Genomic DNA, 19,773 nt, shown 5'->3' on the forward strand with positions numbered 1-19,773 from the left:
CAGATCAGCGCTGAAATTAAAGAGGGATCTGTAATGAAACTCCCAGAGCCCCTTCAGTAAGAAAGTAACAAGACAGCCCATAAATAAGACACAGAGAATAAGATTACAAACGATTTCGACAAGGAGGAAGCAGGAAGTGGGACACGAGACAAGAGCAGGAAGTCTTCTGGTGCTTTAGTGACGTCGCGGTGTTGTGGCTCCACGGGGAGACGTGTTTGCTATTTGGGGCAGAAGTGTCATGTAGCTGTCACGAGGAATATTCAAATGAAGGACGGTAACGTCTCTGTTGAAGGTACTGATCTTGTTCTTCAGTTTGAAATGTAAATCAAAGACGGATTTAAGAGTTTTCGCTCCAAAACGGCTGGAGAATGGATTCACTCTTCCTGAATGATTTATAAAACAAACTACTGGTGCTATTTGAAGGCAGTAGGTAGTTTTAATCCTGGGATGCCAAAACGATGTCAGTTTTAGAAGCCGGGTCCTCCTTTTTATGGAGATATCAAAAGATGAACTTAAGGTAATGACTTTTACTCTTCAAAAATAGATGGATACCCTTCAGGAAATGAACACTTCAAATGTAAAAACAGCCTTGATTTTCAATTTGGAATGTGCGTGATGTCGCTGAAGCGTGTGCAGCCTGATTGAACGAGCAGGTGTGGCCCGTTAAGAGATGGAGGAGCAGATGGCGAACAGAATCAGACCGAAAAGGAAAAAAAATGCTGTGTTGATTTCTCAAGTTTATTTGATCCGTGGTTATCAAAGACAATGCCCAAGAACATAAGTTATGAAAAAAAAAGCCTTCATGATGGGGACTGAGTTTGATATAACATAGCAGTATCATTTTTAAACATAGGCATATTTTTCCTCATTTATTTTAAAACAGCAATGTTAAAAGTAAAAAAAAAAAAACAACAAGAAAAAAACAAGAAAAAAAACAAAGAGATGGACAGAAGAGACTGCAGAGATGCCGAAAAAGGACATTATTCTCGGTGGAGTGCTTCTTTTGGTGAGCCTCAGGACGGCTCCTGTGTCTGTGGTGTGTGCGTGCACCATGAGTTCACCATACTCCACATAATCTTACCATTGTTCACTAGAGGTCACCAGCGGAATGACTGGAGTTCACCATTGTTCCAAGTGCTGGGGGCTGAGGACAGTCCCCACTGTCACCGCCAGTCTCCCACCGGCCACACAAACACTACTCAGTCGGGAGGAAAGCCGGAAATAAGGACACACACCGCTCAATAACCAGGCACCAGGTCGTGACATGGCCCCTTAGACTTAAACAGCACACACAGGCACGCTTGATCACACACACACACACACGCATCCCTCCACACACACGCACACACACACACACACTGTACAGTATACAATGCACGAGCCCCTTGCACACAAAATTAAGACCTTTAAAAACACTCATTTAAAAGCACAATATGGTATTTTAAAATTAATTGCACGTGTAGAGACGAGATGGAGGAAGCACAGTGAGTGGAGGTGGTGGTGGTGGGAGGGGGGAGGGGCAGCGGTGAGCATGGCAAGAGGAGGATACAGTACATTCAGTAAACAAAAAAAAAAAAAAACAGGAGAAAAGGGGGAAAAAAAGGCAAGATTAGAATCAAAAACCACTGAAAGGAATTAAATAAAAATCAAAACACCTTTTTCCAGTTTGTCATATTTTTTTCTCATTGATTTGAAGCTAACTCTGGGGTGTGCCAGTCTTACAGTAGTCCCAGTCTTATCTCTGGAGAGCGAGCTCGGTCAGTTGTGTGGATTTTAATTGTTTTCTTGCTTTATTTAAAATCAATGTTCAACGTCTACGTCTCTACAGACCCAATGTCAGAGCGTTGGGCGGGGGAGTAGTGGTAGGGTGCAAGTCTTCCATGACCTGACATATGCACAGGCATTTACACAAGTGCACACACACGCACGCGCACGCACACTCTCTCACACACACACTCTCACATGAACACAGAGTGCATTCTCATTCCCATCACCCCTGGGTACAGGCTTTTTCTTTTCTTCTCAGCTTAGCGCACTAAGTACGCCTCTCTCTTCTGTACAAAAGCAGCTTCCTTCCCTGGAATCGGAGTCTGCGTGTTTCTCCTCACTCATCCTCGTCTTTTGTTTATTTATTTTTTTTCATTTCCTCTTTTACTTCTTTTGAGAGTTGAGCATTTTGTCTGCCTCGGGGTACGTTGGGTACTTCACGGTCTCGATTTTCTCTTTGACCTTGTAGGAAGGGTAGAGGCCAGTGCGGCCCAGTCTGCGGTTGATGCCTTTGGAGTATCCGTTCCAGTGGTTGCCGGCCACGCCGATCACGTCGCCGGGCTCCAGGGGAATGTCCTCGCTGTTGCGTGGCTGGTGGGGGTAGATGGCGATCTGGTTGTGGGCGTTTTGTCCTCCAAAGTAGTAAATATCATCCAGGGAGTAAAAGAAAGAGGAGGCGTCTGGATGCAGCATCTGCATGATCTCGTAGGCCACACGGCAGACCTGAGACAGACACAGATTCACATTTACCTGAGGTCCAAAGTAACTAAGTACATACACTCTAGCACTGAACTTAAAGGGATACTATGCATGAAGAAAACTAATCAATCTCCATCATCATTTATGACCCAACAGAAGTGTGTGATGGTGTATTTATGTGCAGAGGCCCTGACATCTGCCTGTATTGACTTTATGTGGTCGGGTGGTGGGTGTGCAGCTGCCAGCCAATACCAGCACACAGGTGTGGTCAGGACTCTATAAACATCAAAGTACCATTTCACGCCGTCTCTAAACGTGGACCGACCTGTGAGGAGAAGGTGCAGACCAGGAAGTCAGTCTGAGACAGGAAGTGGATGTCCAGGATGACTCCTCTCAGCGAGTTCTCGGTGTAGCGGTTGTGAAGGCCTGCCGACCACGAGATGGAGTTATCACTGATGAACTCATAGTCTGGATACCTGGAAGGGACAGCAAGGCGGGAGGCCGATGAAGTCCAGAGACATGAACGTGGTCAGACATTTAAGGATGAAAACACACACACACAGACACACACACTCCTGGACACTGACTTGGTCTTGGCTTCCTGCAGCAGGGAGGGATCGTCAGTGGCCAGGTAAACTCGTTTCTTGTCCACGTGGACGCGTCTGGCCAGATGTTGGAACTGCTCCTCCACATGCAGCATGTACTCCTCGATGGGGTGGAAGGCCGCCTCCGTCCCCACTTTATCTGTCCTCCTCACATGGACTCTGCAGACAGACGGACAGGGACACAGACAGGGTTACAGACTAGCACCTCCCTTTAATATTATTCCATCATGGCGGACAGAGGCCTTACACTCGTTCCACCAAGTGTCCTCCAACTGAACTGCAAGAGCGTCCTTTTTTACACCTGTGGATAACTTTTAGAAAAATTACTGTTTGTCGCTTTATCCAGACAGTAGAACATGAGACAGACACCCTGTGAAAAAGAAACACACCCAAAGCTGAATTACAAAGTGAAATATTAAGTAAAAAATGGCATCTTGTCCGCTTCCTTCAAACAAATCTCTGTGTTTAGACACATTCAGGAAAGAGTGCTGAGATGAAACAGAAAAGAGTTCTGTAGGCTGAAGCACTACAGAGCAGATCATCTACAAATGAATCATAATTAAGGAAAATCACTGACTGCAGGTAAATAATCAGTAACACTGAGTGCTGTTGATACACACTGTTCACAATGTCTGTATTCACCTGTTATATGAGCGTTTTTTTCTCACTAATGTCCATTTTCAAACAACTAAAACTGTCGCAGACAACAAATGTATTTTTTTCCATTATTTAGAAGTTTGGAGAATAGCTTTGCTGAAGCGACACACCTGCTACAGCACTCGATACTGAAACCTGTTCAAACCTGAAGATTTTGATGCTGAGCTTCCCGTTTCTTTGACGAGCGACTGCTGATTTCCTCTATTTTCATTCAACTGATGCTCACAGGAATCCTTTCTGCCCTTTCAGGTGTCAGTCTGCTTGAGCCATTGCAGCATTGAGTTCCCCACGTACAAAACGTTTTTTGCAAACCTTTCATACAAAATAACATCCACTGCTAAAGAGGACTTCCAACCTCAAAGATCGCTCTGCCTGAATCGAGCTTTTGTGGCAGGCGATTCCAAACTTTTGAACGGTGGCGAACACGCATGTATTTTATCTATCAAGTCTTTTATTCTTGTCGAGAGAACCTGTTTTTAACTCTACAGTCAGTTTATTCATTGACGTGCATTCATGTGTTGTAACACTTTAAAATACTTGTTCACAACACTGGCGCTTTTCTCTTCCTCTGCACTTCAACTTGAATGGCACATTTGGTGAATCTTTCCATTGTTGGTATAATCGCAAACAAAATTGATGGGACAAAAGAAAAAAACAAACAAACAGGAAAAATAAAAGGCAAACGGTGACAGAGAGAGGGAGTTTGAGAAAGACAGACAGAAATAAGAAACACAAGTGTGTGTTTTCAGTGTCCTTGTCATCGCTCCCAGTGAGCAAGGACAAAGAGAGAGCGTTGTCACCGGCTGAGAAGACGAGCCCGGCTCGTAAACAGAACAAAGGATGGCCGAGAACGGAGATATTTTATCTGCTGACAGGGAGGCATCCCTCAAACTGATGGATGCCGAAACACAATTTTATTCCGTCCAGAACTATTCAATTACAAAACTAGCCGGCCGCATCTGAATTGTGACTTCTGGCCTTGAGGAGCAGATGAAAAATTCAAAATCTGAGAGTGAAAAAAACTTGTTTTCTTACGAAGGAAATCGAACGAACACTTCTTTTCCTCTTCCTCCACATTCACATCATCCCTTCTGGGAGCTGCCCAGTGCTACCAGCTGTCTGCTGCTGAGCAAGGGCCAGCTCCTCTGGAACACCGAGGGTCAGGAGCCTTTTTAAAGGAGAGTATTAGTCTTTCACGTCCCCCATTCAGGATTTCCCAGTTGCTTTCGGGCTTCAAACAGCTTCTCTAACCTCAAGGCTGCCTCTACGTCTTTTGTGAGAATGAGGTGCAGATAGAAAAAGCGAAAAAAGAAACAATCAGAGGTTCAGAGAAGGAGAACAAACAGGCTGTACCTAATTTCTACCACTTGCCAGTGATCAATCAGAGACTATTGGGGATGCTTGCCGGAGAAATGGACCCTTTATTTACGTGGCAAATAAAAGCCAAAGAATGGAGAGAGAACAAACGGGTGAGTGGGTGGCGAGGGTGTCGGAGTCTTTCATTGGGCTCTGATCAGACGGGGGTCTCGACTCCCAGGCTTTGTCAGGGCCCCTCTCTCCTGCTCCCTCGCCTCTTTCATGTCTGTTTTTTTTTGTTCCTGTGAACCCTCTTTTTGTCTCGCCCTTTTCTCTCTCCCTCAGAGCAGCAGAGGCGGCGCTGAGGCTTTGCTCTCAGCCACCTCCTCCCTCAGCACTCTCCCACACCAGCGCCACAATAATTCAACTCATTTCTCTCGCTCCATACAGTACACTGGCAAGGCAGGGCAGTCCTCGTGGTGGGCGTAAAAGCATACATTAAAGACATCAAACACACCCACACTAGACACAGCAAGCGCTGATCCTTCCCGATCGGGACAATAACATATAGAAAATAGGTTTTTTTCATTTGACACTGACCTCAGCTGACGAAGAATCTGCAGTTCCGGGCTGCTTGGCCTTCGAACTGCAGCCTCCATTTGCAGTTGAGTCTTTGGAAAACAGCTCACATCTATAATGTACTGTGCTGTAGGATTGCTGCTTATGCAACATGTACTCTGACATCAAAACATGGCAGAGCTGTTCTTGAGATTTAACTGTTCATAATTACAGGTGGGTGTCGAATTAAAGGAAAGGCCATCGTTAAGTGTCTTAATCGGGTGACGGGCCACCAAGTGCCTCCAAAACAGCTGCAGAGCTCTAACAGAGATCGTCTGTGGAAGTGGAGGCATGAATGCCATTCTTCTGCAAGACATTACCTCACATGGTGACAGAGAGCACCGACTAACACATCGCTCCAAAACCTCCCACAGGGGTTCAACTGGATTGAGATCTTGGGACCGTTATGGTCACATGACATCGTACATCACGCTCAAGCAGCGAGCCCTTACGCCTCGTATGGAAGCGTCTGTATTCGCTACATGCCTCCACTCATTTTCACACATATAAAACTCATATACGTTATGTTTGACACCTATTTCTGACAGACACCACTTCATCACCACAACACTCATCATTTACCGATGTCGATCAAAACGCATCTGGATTTTTGTTCAGTGGTCGATCTGTCAGAAACAATTTTTCATCTATGCTTTTTTTTGTCCCCATGCAGCCGCATTTGTTCCATTTCCTGCTGCACGATAGTTCCACTGCTGTAGTTTATTGTAAATTGGGCTCTTTTGCAATGAGCAACAGCTCAGATAATCTTTAAATATTTATAGAAATATAGCAAAAAAAAAAATGGTAAGAATGCAAATTAGTTGCTGATAATGCAGAAAAAAGGACGAAGAACAGAAAAGCCTCAACGACATCATATAATGACATTCTGGCATTATTATTATGATTATTGTTGTGATTAAAAATACATTGCACACAGTATATTTTAAGTCTCATTCATACAGAATAGACCTGACACAAGATGTTATAAAAAGTACATGCAGTACATTCACCTCTTGATTGAGTGCATTGCCGTGGCCATAACGCCGCTCTGGTATCTACAACAGACGCACTAACCCTACTTTCCTTTTCCACTCTCTCTATCCTCACTACCATTAGGGAGCATTAAATGGTGGCAGGATGGAGCTGTGCTGATAGCTGCTTTTAGTCGGAGCCTTCCTGCAGCTCACGTCCTGAGGGAGCAGCAGCAAGAGAGTGCTGCTGGTGGCGGCTGAGACGTGTGGGGGTCGGCTGGCGGTTGCTGGGTGCTCTGGGGACAAGCTGCCTTCCTCTCCCTCTTGGTACTCTCTCCATCAAGGCCTGCATCTTCCACTGCTGCCGCCCTCCCGTTTTTTTCTTGCACTGACACTATGGATCTCTTTCAACCCCGTTTTTACATCTCACATTCACCCCCCCTGCCCCGCCTCACCCTTTTCCATACACACACATATCGCCTTCCCCCACAGCGCTGACAGAAGCACACAGGCACTTTGTTGCAACATCAGTGCAGAGTGGAGTGGATGTATCAAGAGCCGAGGAGGGAAGAGGAAAAAAGGGATAAAAACTTTGTTCTACCCAGCACTACATTTCAATAACCCTTTCCCCAGTGATATGGAGGGAGAAAAAGGGTGGGATATATGAGCGTGTGGAGGGGGAAACACAAAGAACTGTGATAGAGACGTGTGTGAACACTGAAAGCAAGAGAATTGTGGGTAGGGATGTGCACCCGGGGAACGTGAGGGAGAGGTGAGTGTGAAATATGAAAAATTGAAAAATCTTGAAGCAGGATGAACAAATGAAGACGGAGCAACGATCACAAATGAGAGGATGTGAGAGGACGGGGAGACTGAAAAAGTTGGGATGAGTCAGAGAAAATTAAACAAAAAAAAAAAAACAAGGTAAAAAAAAAAGGGGGGGGGAGAGTCAAAGAGGAGAGAGAGGCGGAAGCTGCTGGGGCGATGAAAGGCAGAGAGGTAGAAACCAAAGAGAGGAGCATCTGAGAGACGGAGAAAAAAGAGAGGGAGTGTAACAAGAGGGAGCGAGAACTGAGCAGAGCAGGACAGGAAGAGTGAGGAGGAACGGTGACGGTCGCTCGCAGCAAAATGTTAAGAAGAAGGTGAGCAAAAAGAGGAGCTATGAAGGGCGAGAAGCTGGCACAGACACTGTGAACATATGGATGTGAGAGATATGAAGGGGATGACAGAAGTAAACCAGGCTGATTCAGACGCTATCAGAATAGAACTCCTAGCATTCGTTTTAAACTACTTCCTTTACCAGGAGGGTGGAGCCGGCCTCATGGGACGGCGCACAAACTTTAGACCGTCTCAGCAAACTACCTGAAAGTCATTTCACATACTTTCCCATGACTGACAGTTTACCTGTAATTATGTGCATTGTCCTAATATGGTAAATCCCCTCCCTCATCTCTTCCAGACAACTGAGGGAAATTATTTGCCAAGTATCTGATCCAGGTTTGAAACGCTGCTCAAAGACGGGTGGAATTATTTATGAGTGAAGGGAGGCTGGCAGACAGCACATGAATGTTCGTTGACTGAGCGTCTGACAGGGGTGCAGAGAAAAATAAACGAGTAAATAAACAGCTAAACGTGCCCGACCCATTTCTTCGAAGGTGCTGTCTGGAGCTGCTTACAGTAGCAGTACTGCGTATGCTCCCACAGGGGGAGGCCCTCGTGGGAAATGAGCACCTCACACTGATGAATACTTTTCCAATTATGCTGTACTGGACCACAGCGAGTCCCAAATCAGTTTCAAGCTGTGAGAGCAGCGCCACTCTGGAGACGGCACAATGCTGAGTCTTCATGAATCGAAGTCGAGACAATATGAAGGTCTGAAAGCAGACCTGGTAATGGCATATTTGGAAGGGCTTGTGTCATCTCATCTGCACCGTTTTTGCCCAGTTTGATGAAAAATAATATCTAGGTGGTGTATTCAGATATTAGGACACTGAGGTGCTTTGTACGAAATGTGAGCAGTGCACTTCCATGTGGACTGTTAGAGGACAAGGACGCCATTATCCTCTCGCTTTGGACACACCATGGGTGAGGACGGCAAAGTCGGTCACCAGTCTGTCCACCGCTTTGGCCCAGACTGAAACATCCCAGCAACTATTATTTAATTACAAGTATTTTCCACGTTCACCTTTCAGCTTTACATCTAGCGCCACCATCAGGCTGATATTTGTGGTTGGAGTGAAATGTCTCAACAACCACTGACATTCATGTTCTCCTCAGGGTGAATTACAGTAGCTTTAGTGATCCCTTTATCTTCCATTTAGCGCCATCATCGGCTCAAAACTTTAAATTGTTAACAATCAAACACCTGCTAAACAAACAACCTTCCCATCATCTTCAGCTGTGCTTTGTGATTAGTGCTAATTAGCAACTTTTAGCATGCTAACATGCCCTATTACGGTGCGTGTTGGCATTGTGAGCATGCCGATGTTAGCATCGTACAGCCTTGCAGAGAAGAGCTAGCATGGCCAAACCTACAATGTGTTATTCTGTCTCTCAATACTCACTGACTTCTCTCGTGTCTGTGGCTCTCAGCCTTATGTTCGTTCATTCCTCCTGAAAATGTAAACTTTAAAAAAAGGTCTCAAATGAACCCCTCCACTGAACCCCTCCACCCACGCCATCTGAGCCCTTTCAGAAACGCACACACACACATACACATTCATACACACATATATATATATGCACACACACTCACACACATACACACACACTATTTATCTTATCGTCTTTGCACTGTGTAATTATTTATTTAATGCAAATAACTGCCTGTGTGTCTGTTTTTTAATTGCCCCTAGGGGACAAATAAAGTTTTATTGAATTGAATTGAATTGAATTGAATTGAATTGAATTGAATTGAATTGAATTGAATTGAATTGAATTGAATTGAAAATATAAGGCTCAGTAATATCCCAAAACAGCCGGGCATTGTGGTTGCACCAGCATGGTGTATGAGGGGTTAACTCAAAATAAACTTGCTAAACTGTTCCTTGTAATTAAGCAACATGTCATCCAGTGTAAGAGCGCAGCTCATTTATGTGTTTTTAATAGTTTTTGGACGACAATAGAGCTCCATGGAGGAATAAGCTATATCAGGCTTTGGTCACACAGACAATAATTGCTGGAAGGATATAATAATTGTTGTTTTCGGTCTTTTCATGGGATTTGTTGACAATAGACAAAAAAAAAATATAGGATATAGGCGTAGTCTGATCCTTTCATTAACAAAGGCCATTGAAGATAAAAAGAAAAGCTGCCAGGCTCTTCATTTTTAATGCGTTCATTAAGCTTCTCTTTCCTCATTTCTTCGCTTTTACTGATTTTAAAGTCAGTCAGCTATTAATTCACCATTCAGATTTATAACTGCTTTAACAACAATATAAGTCAGATCAGGATTTGCTACCCAGATCCTCATTATTAAATGACTGGGATTAGACTAGACTCGAGACTATAAAACCCTCATGGGGACATTAATACATGGATGGAGACAGAATCAGACATATCATATCACCACTGTTAGAAAAACAGTGACGAGGGCAGAATGATGAAATTTCTTGGACAAGTTGATTTGCATGAATATGAGCTGCGTGAGTGTAAAGCAGTGAAGTAATGAACGAGCGAAAGCTTTCCAAGGATAAAGGTAGAAAATTAGCCAAACAAAACACTAGCATCAAATTAAATTACTTTTAATACTATTGTATTAACCTCGTATTAACCTCACCCAAAGCAGTGTTTGTATTGCACCACAGCCCTGACGGCTATGTTTTGTTTTCTTCTTCCTATGCCTTCTGCTTGCTTTGATTGTGAAGCACTTCGAAATTGTAGAGATTTGCTATAGAGGCAAAGTACTTACTATTTATAAGCGTTTAGAACGGCGGAAAGAGAAGACAAAGCCACACACGGCGAGGAGTGACGGCTCAGTGTGCTTACCCAATGATGGGGTGTTTGAAGCCCAGCTTGGCGGTGCTCTGCTGGATCTCCTTCTCCAGCCACGCCTGCGGGCGAACCAGGTACTTGACAAACTGGGACACCCACCAGACGGAGGGGTCGCCGTGCAGACGATGCAGGCGTGGGGCCAGGTCCTCGGGGATCGCCAGGGGCAGGTAGGGGGGCCGAGGGTGGAGACTGTCCACGATAGGCAACTCCACAACCTGGACGTCCTTATCGTGTGCCTCTCCTGGGTGGTCCAAAGAGAAGGAAATAGTGTGTAAGACATTCAGGAAATAATACTTATATGACACAAAACAGTGTTAGGGTTAGGGTTGACCTCAGGTTGCTTTGTTTCGTCTGACCGATGGTCCAAAACGCAAAGATATCCCATTTAGAATACAGAGAAAAGCAACAAATGCTCAAATTTCCATCCTTTAGCTACAGCTGCTCAGATACTGGGGAGACATGAAATAAAATGCAGGAAGGGCAGGATTTGTAGTATGTACATCCTTGATTTTGAATGCTTATCAGACACCAAAACACTGCGCAGTGCTTCATAACACTCTGAGAGGATTTCCCAACTGTGGAAAGTTACAGTACTGCATCTGACATCACTTCATCTCTCTGTGCGACCGTCGTGAGGTAAACAGCTGAAATACACTGTTCACGTTACAAAGTAATCTACCATGTGTGCTTGCAGTGGCCAAAGCGGCGCCTCGCCAGATGATGTCACTTTGTCATCCAGTAAACGTTGAGCCAGGTTCAGCTTTTTCGGTCTGTCGGTCTGAACGTGGCCTTTTGGGAGTTTTTCTCCTTATCCAAACTGAGGTTTTGCGGATAGAGGGCGTGGTATGCTGTGCAGACTATAAAGACCTTATAAGCAAATTTGTGATTTTTGGATTTTTCTGTCAATCTGTTGGATCTGTCAAACTGACAAACATCTGTAGCTTTACAGTTGTTTTTACAGAGATAACTACTGAATATTACAATACTCAGTGAAAAATGCAAATATGTTGTGATGCTGATATCCCAGCATAATTCCTCAGCCTTATTATATTAATTCCTGTTCTGCTTCCCGCATGAATCCAAATCCCTCAGCCGCTGTGAGTCCAGCTTTTGTGACTGACAGCTGCTCTTTGCCTGTCCTTGCTTAAAGGCCAAGGTAAGCTCCTTTCTATCAAGGCTGTGTACAGCCAGGGGCTGATGCAAGGACCTGGATTGGTGCTCTGGCATCGGCCCCCTTAGGCTGAGTCCTGCTTGGCAGAAGCCCTGGGTGGAAGGTGGAGTACGGCTGATTATGAAGGTCACCTCTCTGGGCAACAGTAAGCCCCTTGGGCACTGCTAGACCTCCATACATTCAAGGCCAAGTGTCCATTCACAAAGACGCATACATGACACCTGCATGTGTGAACGAAGGTGGAAAACATGCAAACAGGCATGTAGCCACACACAGAAATGTACATTAAAAGGACATGTATGGGGTCTTATGAAAGGCAGAGCAGAAAGTGATCCAACAGTGGCAACTAATGGGGATTCAAATAAAACAATAAAAACAAATGTGCATTCTCATACACACTCACTCTCTCTCTCACACACACACACACACACACACACACACACACACACACACACACACACACACACACACACACACACACACACACACACACACACACACACACACACACACAGAGCCCAGCTAATCTCATCTCACCAGAAGGGATATGCCTGGCAGACAAAACCTTCACTCTCTTTCAGTCTTAAAACCCGAGGAGTGTTTTTTTGTCCGTGTGTGTGCGTGCGTAAAGCCCTGATTTCCGTAAAAACAAGTTTGAGGCCTGTGTTCTGTCAGACTAAAGTGGCTTCTCTAACTGCCACAGACAGGCCCTAATACAGCTGCAAACACATCCACGACACACTTCCAAATAAATGGCATAATGACTCATTAAAAATGGCCTTTCACAGAAGGGGTACATAAAAAACATGTTAAAAACAAGGACAGAAACAGAGGCTTCAATTTGTGTGTGTGTTTGCCTGAGCATGAACTGAATATAAATTGGTAGGAGCATTAAATATTGAACAGAAAAAATATTCCCAGGCCTGTCTTTGCTTATATAACAGCATTGGCATGATTCACATAAGGGGGAATGGGCATATTTTGAGGCCTGCACTTCTTGGCACAAATGTACAGATATGCAATATGTCTTCCTCCCACAGCTACTTAATTAGATCACAAAGCTCCTCTAAATTTCATCACAACTCTCTGCATAGACTGCCTGCATGCATGCATCATGACTTAAAAGCATATAGGCCTGCACTGACACTGAATCCTCGCTCTTTATTTTAAACCTATGATGTGTACGGGGGCCTAATAAATATTTCACAAGATGAACACAACTATGAAACTGGAGAAGCACGAGTGACACCAACCAGACACAAAATACGGAGCCTTTCCATTCATAATACATTTGAGACCGAGTTTATGAACTTGGGGAACTCTTGTTCTAGTCTTTACATGGCAGGGAACATTATGTTTCTCCTGCTGCTCTCAGGCTCACTCATAAGGCAGTAATATCTCTACAGAGATCCTCAAAGGAATATACTCTCTTTGGCAAATTAGCTCTTTGATCAATGAACCATTGTTCCACAAGAAGACTGGTTTCCCCTTTGTGCATTCAGGATTCAGTCTGCTGTGCCCGGCCTGTGAGATGGTGCTAAGCTCTCTCGTGTTGTCCACTGAACATAAAAGTTGTAGTAAAAAAAAAGCAATGTGCACCGGTGGGCTAAACAGACAGTAAAGCTGGGTATTTAAAACTCATTACTTCTTTTTAGCACTGACAGAAATATGTCTGTAGTGTAAAGAATCTAAAATTGTCAAGCATTAAAAACTGGCACTGAGCGTCTGTTCAGATTTGTAGTCAATTCTTCACTTTAATTCAAGAAATGCTTTTTGCACACAGCTGGTATCCGACAGAAGACCGGAAATTTGGGTACTGTATTGCCACTATTATGCAGTCCCAAGAGAGAGAGAGAGAAGGTGGGTCAACCTTTATCAATGTTCCCGTTTCATAATTAGAATGTAATGAAACAGATTCAGATTCATAATCTAGTTCCTAATTAAAAACAATGTTTTGCCAACTTTGAATTGTATTTCACTCAGTCAAGGTTTTTGTCAGGTTGCTTGTGTTTAGAAAACATTTATCAGTTAAGAATTTTGATTTCTTTGGTTAACCCTCTGAAACACCTGCCAGGGTTTGAAAAGCATCTAGCCTCATCTATCAAAGCCAGGAAATAAACATGATTGTCTGATTCTCAAATTTCCAACGGTCCCTGAATGAATCATGTGCGACATAGTCTTCCATCAGGACAAAAGACCAAATCTAAACTTAAAACATTTAGCCCTCGTTTTCTCCAGATATCTGCAACATTTCAGGTCACTTTCAAAAATTTACCATAAACAGATTAAATTTCAGCGTAAGAAAATCAACATTTGTTCTTTTTTCTGATTTATGCCATTGTAACTGTGTTATACTGCACTACAGACATTTTTCCAGCCATGCCTGTGCTGTCTCCACTGAGGTGCTGGATTGTTTGCTGCAGTGAAAGTCGAGCCCACGGTGAGTAAAAATATTTCGTAGGAAAAACAAGTTCATATCTCAGGTATCAAAAAGTATTATCATTACGTGCTGATACTGTAATAAAATACATGTCTATTTCCATCCTGTAACATGAACATGAAACTTATTTTCTCCTCTCAATTATTTGCTCTTTTCTTCTTCTGACACAAAGCAGCTCATAGAGGGGTGCTCTGTGTGTCATGTGGATTTTCCCTTTTCCCATTTGCAGGAGGAAAATCAGCATCTCTCATAATGACTTTATTGCTATCTTTGATTTCCCCCCCAAGCTATATGTTTTCCTGACAGAAATACCCCGTCACAGATGGATATACTATGCATCTTCTCTCTTTCTATAAATGCCTCACATCCTAGGGGAGACACTTAAGATAAAGTGGGCTAACCATGTAAAGATAAATGAGGAATTGTGGAATCTGGTAAGGCTGCTACACAGAATACCAACAAAGTCAATTTCCCATACAAACACAATGCTCAGCAAACAATATGAAGACTTGTCAGTGCAGAGCATCGACAGCAGTGAGCACATTTCTATGTGAAGGTGATCAGGATTGGTGGCATTAAAAAAAAAAAAAAAGATACAGCAGAGACAAGATGATAAGGGTTCAGGAGAACCAGACACCATGCACAACCCTTTTCATTTGCATGCAGGTAACGAACACCAGTTAGGACGTTATCTTTTAACGTAACGCTCTGCACCACTGCAAGTTCAAGAGATCCGTATTCATTACATGCAAATGCAGTAACTGTCCTGGCATGAACAAATACAGATGTTCCACCTAATTAATGACATATTCAATGTATACCTAGTTATTAATCCAAGGATTTAGCATCCCTTTGTGCTACAGTGCCCCAAGGAGTGTTCTTGCCTGCACTGTTAACAAAACAGGCATTACCACAAGCATAGCCATGCACTCATTATGCTTACATTAGCTATGCCTAGCTAGTTAGCAGGCTTGGTCGATGGAAGACACTGCCTCTGCATACTGCAAAACTTTGAAGAGTTGAGGATGCTAAAAGGTGTGGGAGGGGAGTGGCATTTGTAGTGAATTGGCTGTTGACTGCGAGCAGCCAGATGGCATATATGGATCTATAGGAGGCTTTTTCTAAGACAGACACCAGAGACAGACATTAGATAGTGGAAAAGGACACATGAAAGGCAGGAGAATAAGAGAAGGAAGGTGCTGGGAGAGCAGGAGATAAAAAGGGAGAGCCCAGGAGAGCACAAGTCAAATGAAGCGATAGGAGAAAAATGAAGAGCTGAAAGGATGCTGCGATGAGAACAAGAAAGCAATGAGAAAGAAACCGATAGTGAGGGAGAGGGAGAGGCAGGCTCAGTCTCATCCCTCAAATCATCACTGATCTTCATTTACAATTGCTTTGGTTTGGTCAGCTTAGCACAGGCAAACACACTTATACTGCAGGGCTCTCCTGTAATCGCATTAAAAATCTCAATTTCGATTCATGCCTCTATGCAATCTCATTCATAATGAATCTGCTACCATTTCATTCGCGGGGAGATCCATTTCTCTCAAACAAGCACATCTATCTTCAGCCTAAAGTATTCTGGAGCAGGTACACGTATGAAGCACCTTATGCTTGAATGTGGTGTTCATTATGGAGAGTCTACGACTGGCTCAGAATTCTAATAACACACATAAATAATAAGAAAAAGAGGCTGCAGCCATGCACACTGCAGTCAGCATGCTAACATGCTAATGCTTTGCAGGTATAATGTCTGCCATGCTCACCACCTTGTAGTTAATGAGTTATAATTACATTTATTAACTAGAAAAGCAAAGGTCTAATTATGAACAGGATTTAAAATTTGAATAAAAGTCATAATGCATGAAAGAACATTTTAAGGTTTAAATGGAGTTTCTGGTTTTAAGTGTGAATGAGCAGGTAAAAGTTAGAAAAGCCATTCTCCTGCGAACTGTTAAAATGTATCGTACACAGGCAACACGCGTTTCAGCGCCCAGTTCTTCCCAGCATACGCCAAGCTTCAGTGATATTTGGGGATTTTTAGTAAATAAAATGTGCATCAGTGTGTTTTCTGATGTAATGTCTGTATTTGCACAAAGGGTGTGTTTAGGTTACCGGTTTTTCTCTTTTTTTTTGTCTTTTCTCGGAACGACGGTCCTAAATTGTTTGATTTATTGCGCACATCTCGTGCAAAGGTTTTTCGTGGGGCCCCTACACTCTCCTACATCATAGACCAAACACCAAGAAACCACAAGAGACGCTGAACATTCTGGAAGTTCTTTATAGCGGCACATGTATCTGCTATCAAGTGTAACAAGTTCAACTTGACTTTGACGTTGGAAGGTATGCATCTACCTTAATCTCGCTGGCTTGGCAGCAGCTGCAGGGGCGCAACTGGTAAAGGACATTCCAGTCATGTCACATGAGACCGAGTTGGCAGAATGAGGAACAGGCATGTTGGACATGGCATGTGCACGTTGCTCGTCACCGTGTTGTAGGCTATCATTGCTTAACTGCAGTGCTTGAATAATGGCTGCAGGGCTCAACAGTAATGGTTGCTATTGGAAAGCATTTTGATGAACTGGTGACCCAATTCTTGACCTTTGCCATCAGGTGGCAACCACATGTAAAAAAATATGAAAATGTGCACCCAAAAATAAATCCATTTTTAATTTTTGTTGCGTAAGTGATATTTAATGAGTGCACGTGTTGGTGCGTTTACACGCGCACAGGCGTCTGTTGTAGGCGAAGCAAATAAAGTTGTCTGACTGCAGGGTGAGAAGCTCGACGAACGCTTCGATATTACGAACAAATGTGCAAATTAATTCAAAGAGAAAGAACCAGACAAACCTGAATGAAAAACAAATAGGAAATTATCTCTGTATACATATATATCCACGCGCACTTACATGCATTAGATGTGTCGTCAGTCTATGGAACAACCTGTGGCTGCAACAGTCTTCCTCATATATATAATTCTAATAGCTGAAATTGACTTCTGGGGACTTAGATGGTCAATGCTGAAAGATTTTCTCCGTATACAGTAACTGGCATGAATCAAAACTGTGCAAGGAGACTGAGTGAACAAATAACAGACAACGCTTGTGCAAATATGATTCCCTGCGGTCTCTGTCTCTGTCAGACACTACGAGTAGAAACTTACTGTAGGTCAGAGGAGCGGGCTGTTTACTGAAATCACATTACAGGATTTCTTGGCAACAAAACCTTTGAACAATAACCTGCTGCTGCTACACCGGCTGCCAAAGTGCTTTAACGGGAATTGCATAGTCCTGCTTAGCCGGGGAATTCACACTTTGTTTTCGCCGTAGCAGCACAAAAGAGGGGTCTGGCAGACGCTATCTTTTAGCTGGGACAGTCAAAATAAAAAAGCGAGGGTTATTTGATTTCCAAGCAACCAATCGCAGTCGGCGAAGGCAGCACTGAGGCTACGACTGTGCGTAGCTCATTATGCCAGTTATGTGTGTGTGCGCCTACCTGACCAGTGTCCAGTGGTGGCTCCAGAGCGGTCGGTGCAGGTGTTACTGACGGGCAGGAAGACGGTCTCCCAGCCTCCCGGGGCGTAGCGCCAGTTGTGAGACTCCAGGATGAGCGTGCGCTGGGTGCCATAAGCGATCATGAAGCAGTAGACGACGTGGTGGAGCTGGCAGCCATAACCACAGCCCTTATTGATGTTACACACCAGCTTTCTCGCCTTACTGCAGTCTGGGGGGTTCTAGGAGGAGGAGAGCGAGGAATGTTTCAGCATTTTTTTTATTGCTTGACCTTCGTCTTGCTTCTCTCAAAGCCCTGCTCTCTGACTTGTAATAACACATGGCTGATATTGTTTTCTTTGTTCCCTTTGTCCGTCCGTCTCATCCTCCACTTCGCTCTGATTCTACACCTGTTCACTCTATTTCTCGCTTTGCTTTTCTCTCTTTACCTGCCACTTTCTTTTCCTTTTCTCTCTCTGTGATAACCTTGTAAATTCCTCTTTTACTATCTCTTCCCCTCTCTTTGTTCTACCGCTTTTCTTATTGTTAAAAGATAAAACTGGTGACATTATATTTTTCTATTTTATCGTAGCAAGTGGGTTGGACGGTTGGATGAATATATTGGCCACTGTCTGAGTCCTTCGTCATTTTTTTCTTCTTTTTTCCGATTTCTGCTATTTTATTTAGCTAATTTGATTGTCTGCCTCTGCTCAGCGACAGACTCTCATACAGTGAACTAACTCAGTAACACAAAGAAGCAGCAGGGAAAACAGTGCGACGAGCCAGAACATTTTCACATCCAGCTCGGTGAATTAAGGGTTTATTTCAACCAAACTGGAGTTTAGATCCCACACACACACTGTAAATATTCACTAGAGCACATAATGTGGATTAAACTACTATTGAAAATAGTCCCTCACAAAGTCACTCCTGTCCTGTTTGAAACCTATACTGAAAATTACTGAGCCTGTATTAAAAATAAAAGTACACGTTTGTGAGCTGTTTTTAAAGATTTACATTAATACAAATCTTGGGGCTTTGTGCCGCTGAAAGGTGACGGGAGTCAGAAAGTATTGAGAAACAGACCGACACAGTGTGGTTTAATAATAATACAAATATAGAATATAATACGTTTTTTGCTAACAATGCATGCTAACAATGCTAACATGCTGATGTATAGCAGATATGATGCTTACAATATTTAACATCTTAGCACAGTGTGCTAGCATGCTAACATTTGCCAGTTAGCACTAAGCACAAAGTACAGCTGAAGCTGATGGATATGATCAGTGTTTTGAGCTAAATGCTAACATCAGCATGCTGACATGCTCGATGCTAACAGCGGAAAGACAAACCAAGACGGTTTTGGTGAGTTTTCTTTCATTTCTGTCAAGTTTGAATGAAGTTTAACTTTTCCGATGAGTTAAGAAGGCAATTAAGCTAGTTAGTTTAGTCAAAGAGAGAAGGATGTATTTCTCTAATTAATAAGGAAAATAAGCACAAGAATATTCATTTTCTTCACATTTTATGAGTTATTTTGTTATTAGACAAATTAATAAATACAGCAGACTTGGCACTCACACACATCTCCCTGCTGAACTGTTCTCAGAAATCATTTTTAAAATAAACTATACATTTGTGACCAGTTTTTTAAGATTAAAGTCTCCAGTAGGAACCAATGGGCTTGAAGCAGACGGGGAAGTTGGAAAGTATTGAGAGATGGCCAAACTCATTGGCTTTGGGTTTTCCTGGGTTTTGCTGACAATAATAAAAAAAACAGAATATCACCAGCCTTATCCTTTGATATCTCTTCCTCCTTAATCTCTTTTTTTGTTGCTCTTGCATTCCTTTACTTGTCACTGCTGCTTTTTTGCTCCTTTTCCCTGCCTTTTTCATCATTTTACCCTCTCCCCTCCCTCCTATTTTCTACCACTCTTTCTTTCCTCATATCCCCCCCCCCCCCCCCAAAAATCCCTTATCCCATAAATTAGCCTCAATGTCACACAAAGTCAAAGAGGGGAAGAATACCAAATGAGAGGCACTGGGGGAAGAAACAAGGATTTTT

The 19,773-nt window shown here is 43.3% G+C and overlaps 1 protein-coding gene across 1 annotated transcript in view; it reads right to left on the reverse strand.

Moving 5' to 3' along the window:
* Window positions 1–718: 718 nt before the first annotated feature.
* Window positions 719–19,773, reverse strand: part of fut8b (fucosyltransferase 8b (alpha (1,6) fucosyltransferase)) — an 81,415-nt gene continuing 62,360 nt past the window's right edge. Inside the window, exons 6-10 of the mRNA XM_070987142.1 lie at window positions 17,713–17,950; window positions 10,601–10,847; window positions 3,054–3,230; window positions 2,792–2,942; window positions 719–2,490 (exon numbers count right to left, since the gene is read on the reverse strand). Coding sequence (XP_070843243.1) covers window positions 2,152–2,490; window positions 2,792–2,942; window positions 3,054–3,230; window positions 10,601–10,847; window positions 17,713–17,950 — 1,152 coding nt within the window. The 3' untranslated portion in view covers window positions 719–2,151. The remainder of the gene's footprint in view (window positions 2,491–2,791; window positions 2,943–3,053; window positions 3,231–10,600; window positions 10,848–17,712; window positions 17,951–19,773) is intronic.

Source organism: Chaetodon trifascialis, chromosome 19 (assembly GCF_039877785.1).
Source record: "Chaetodon trifascialis isolate fChaTrf1 chromosome 19, fChaTrf1.hap1, whole genome shotgun sequence".
Lineage (NCBI taxonomy): Eukaryota > Metazoa > Chordata > Actinopteri > Chaetodontiformes > Chaetodontidae > Chaetodon > Chaetodon trifascialis.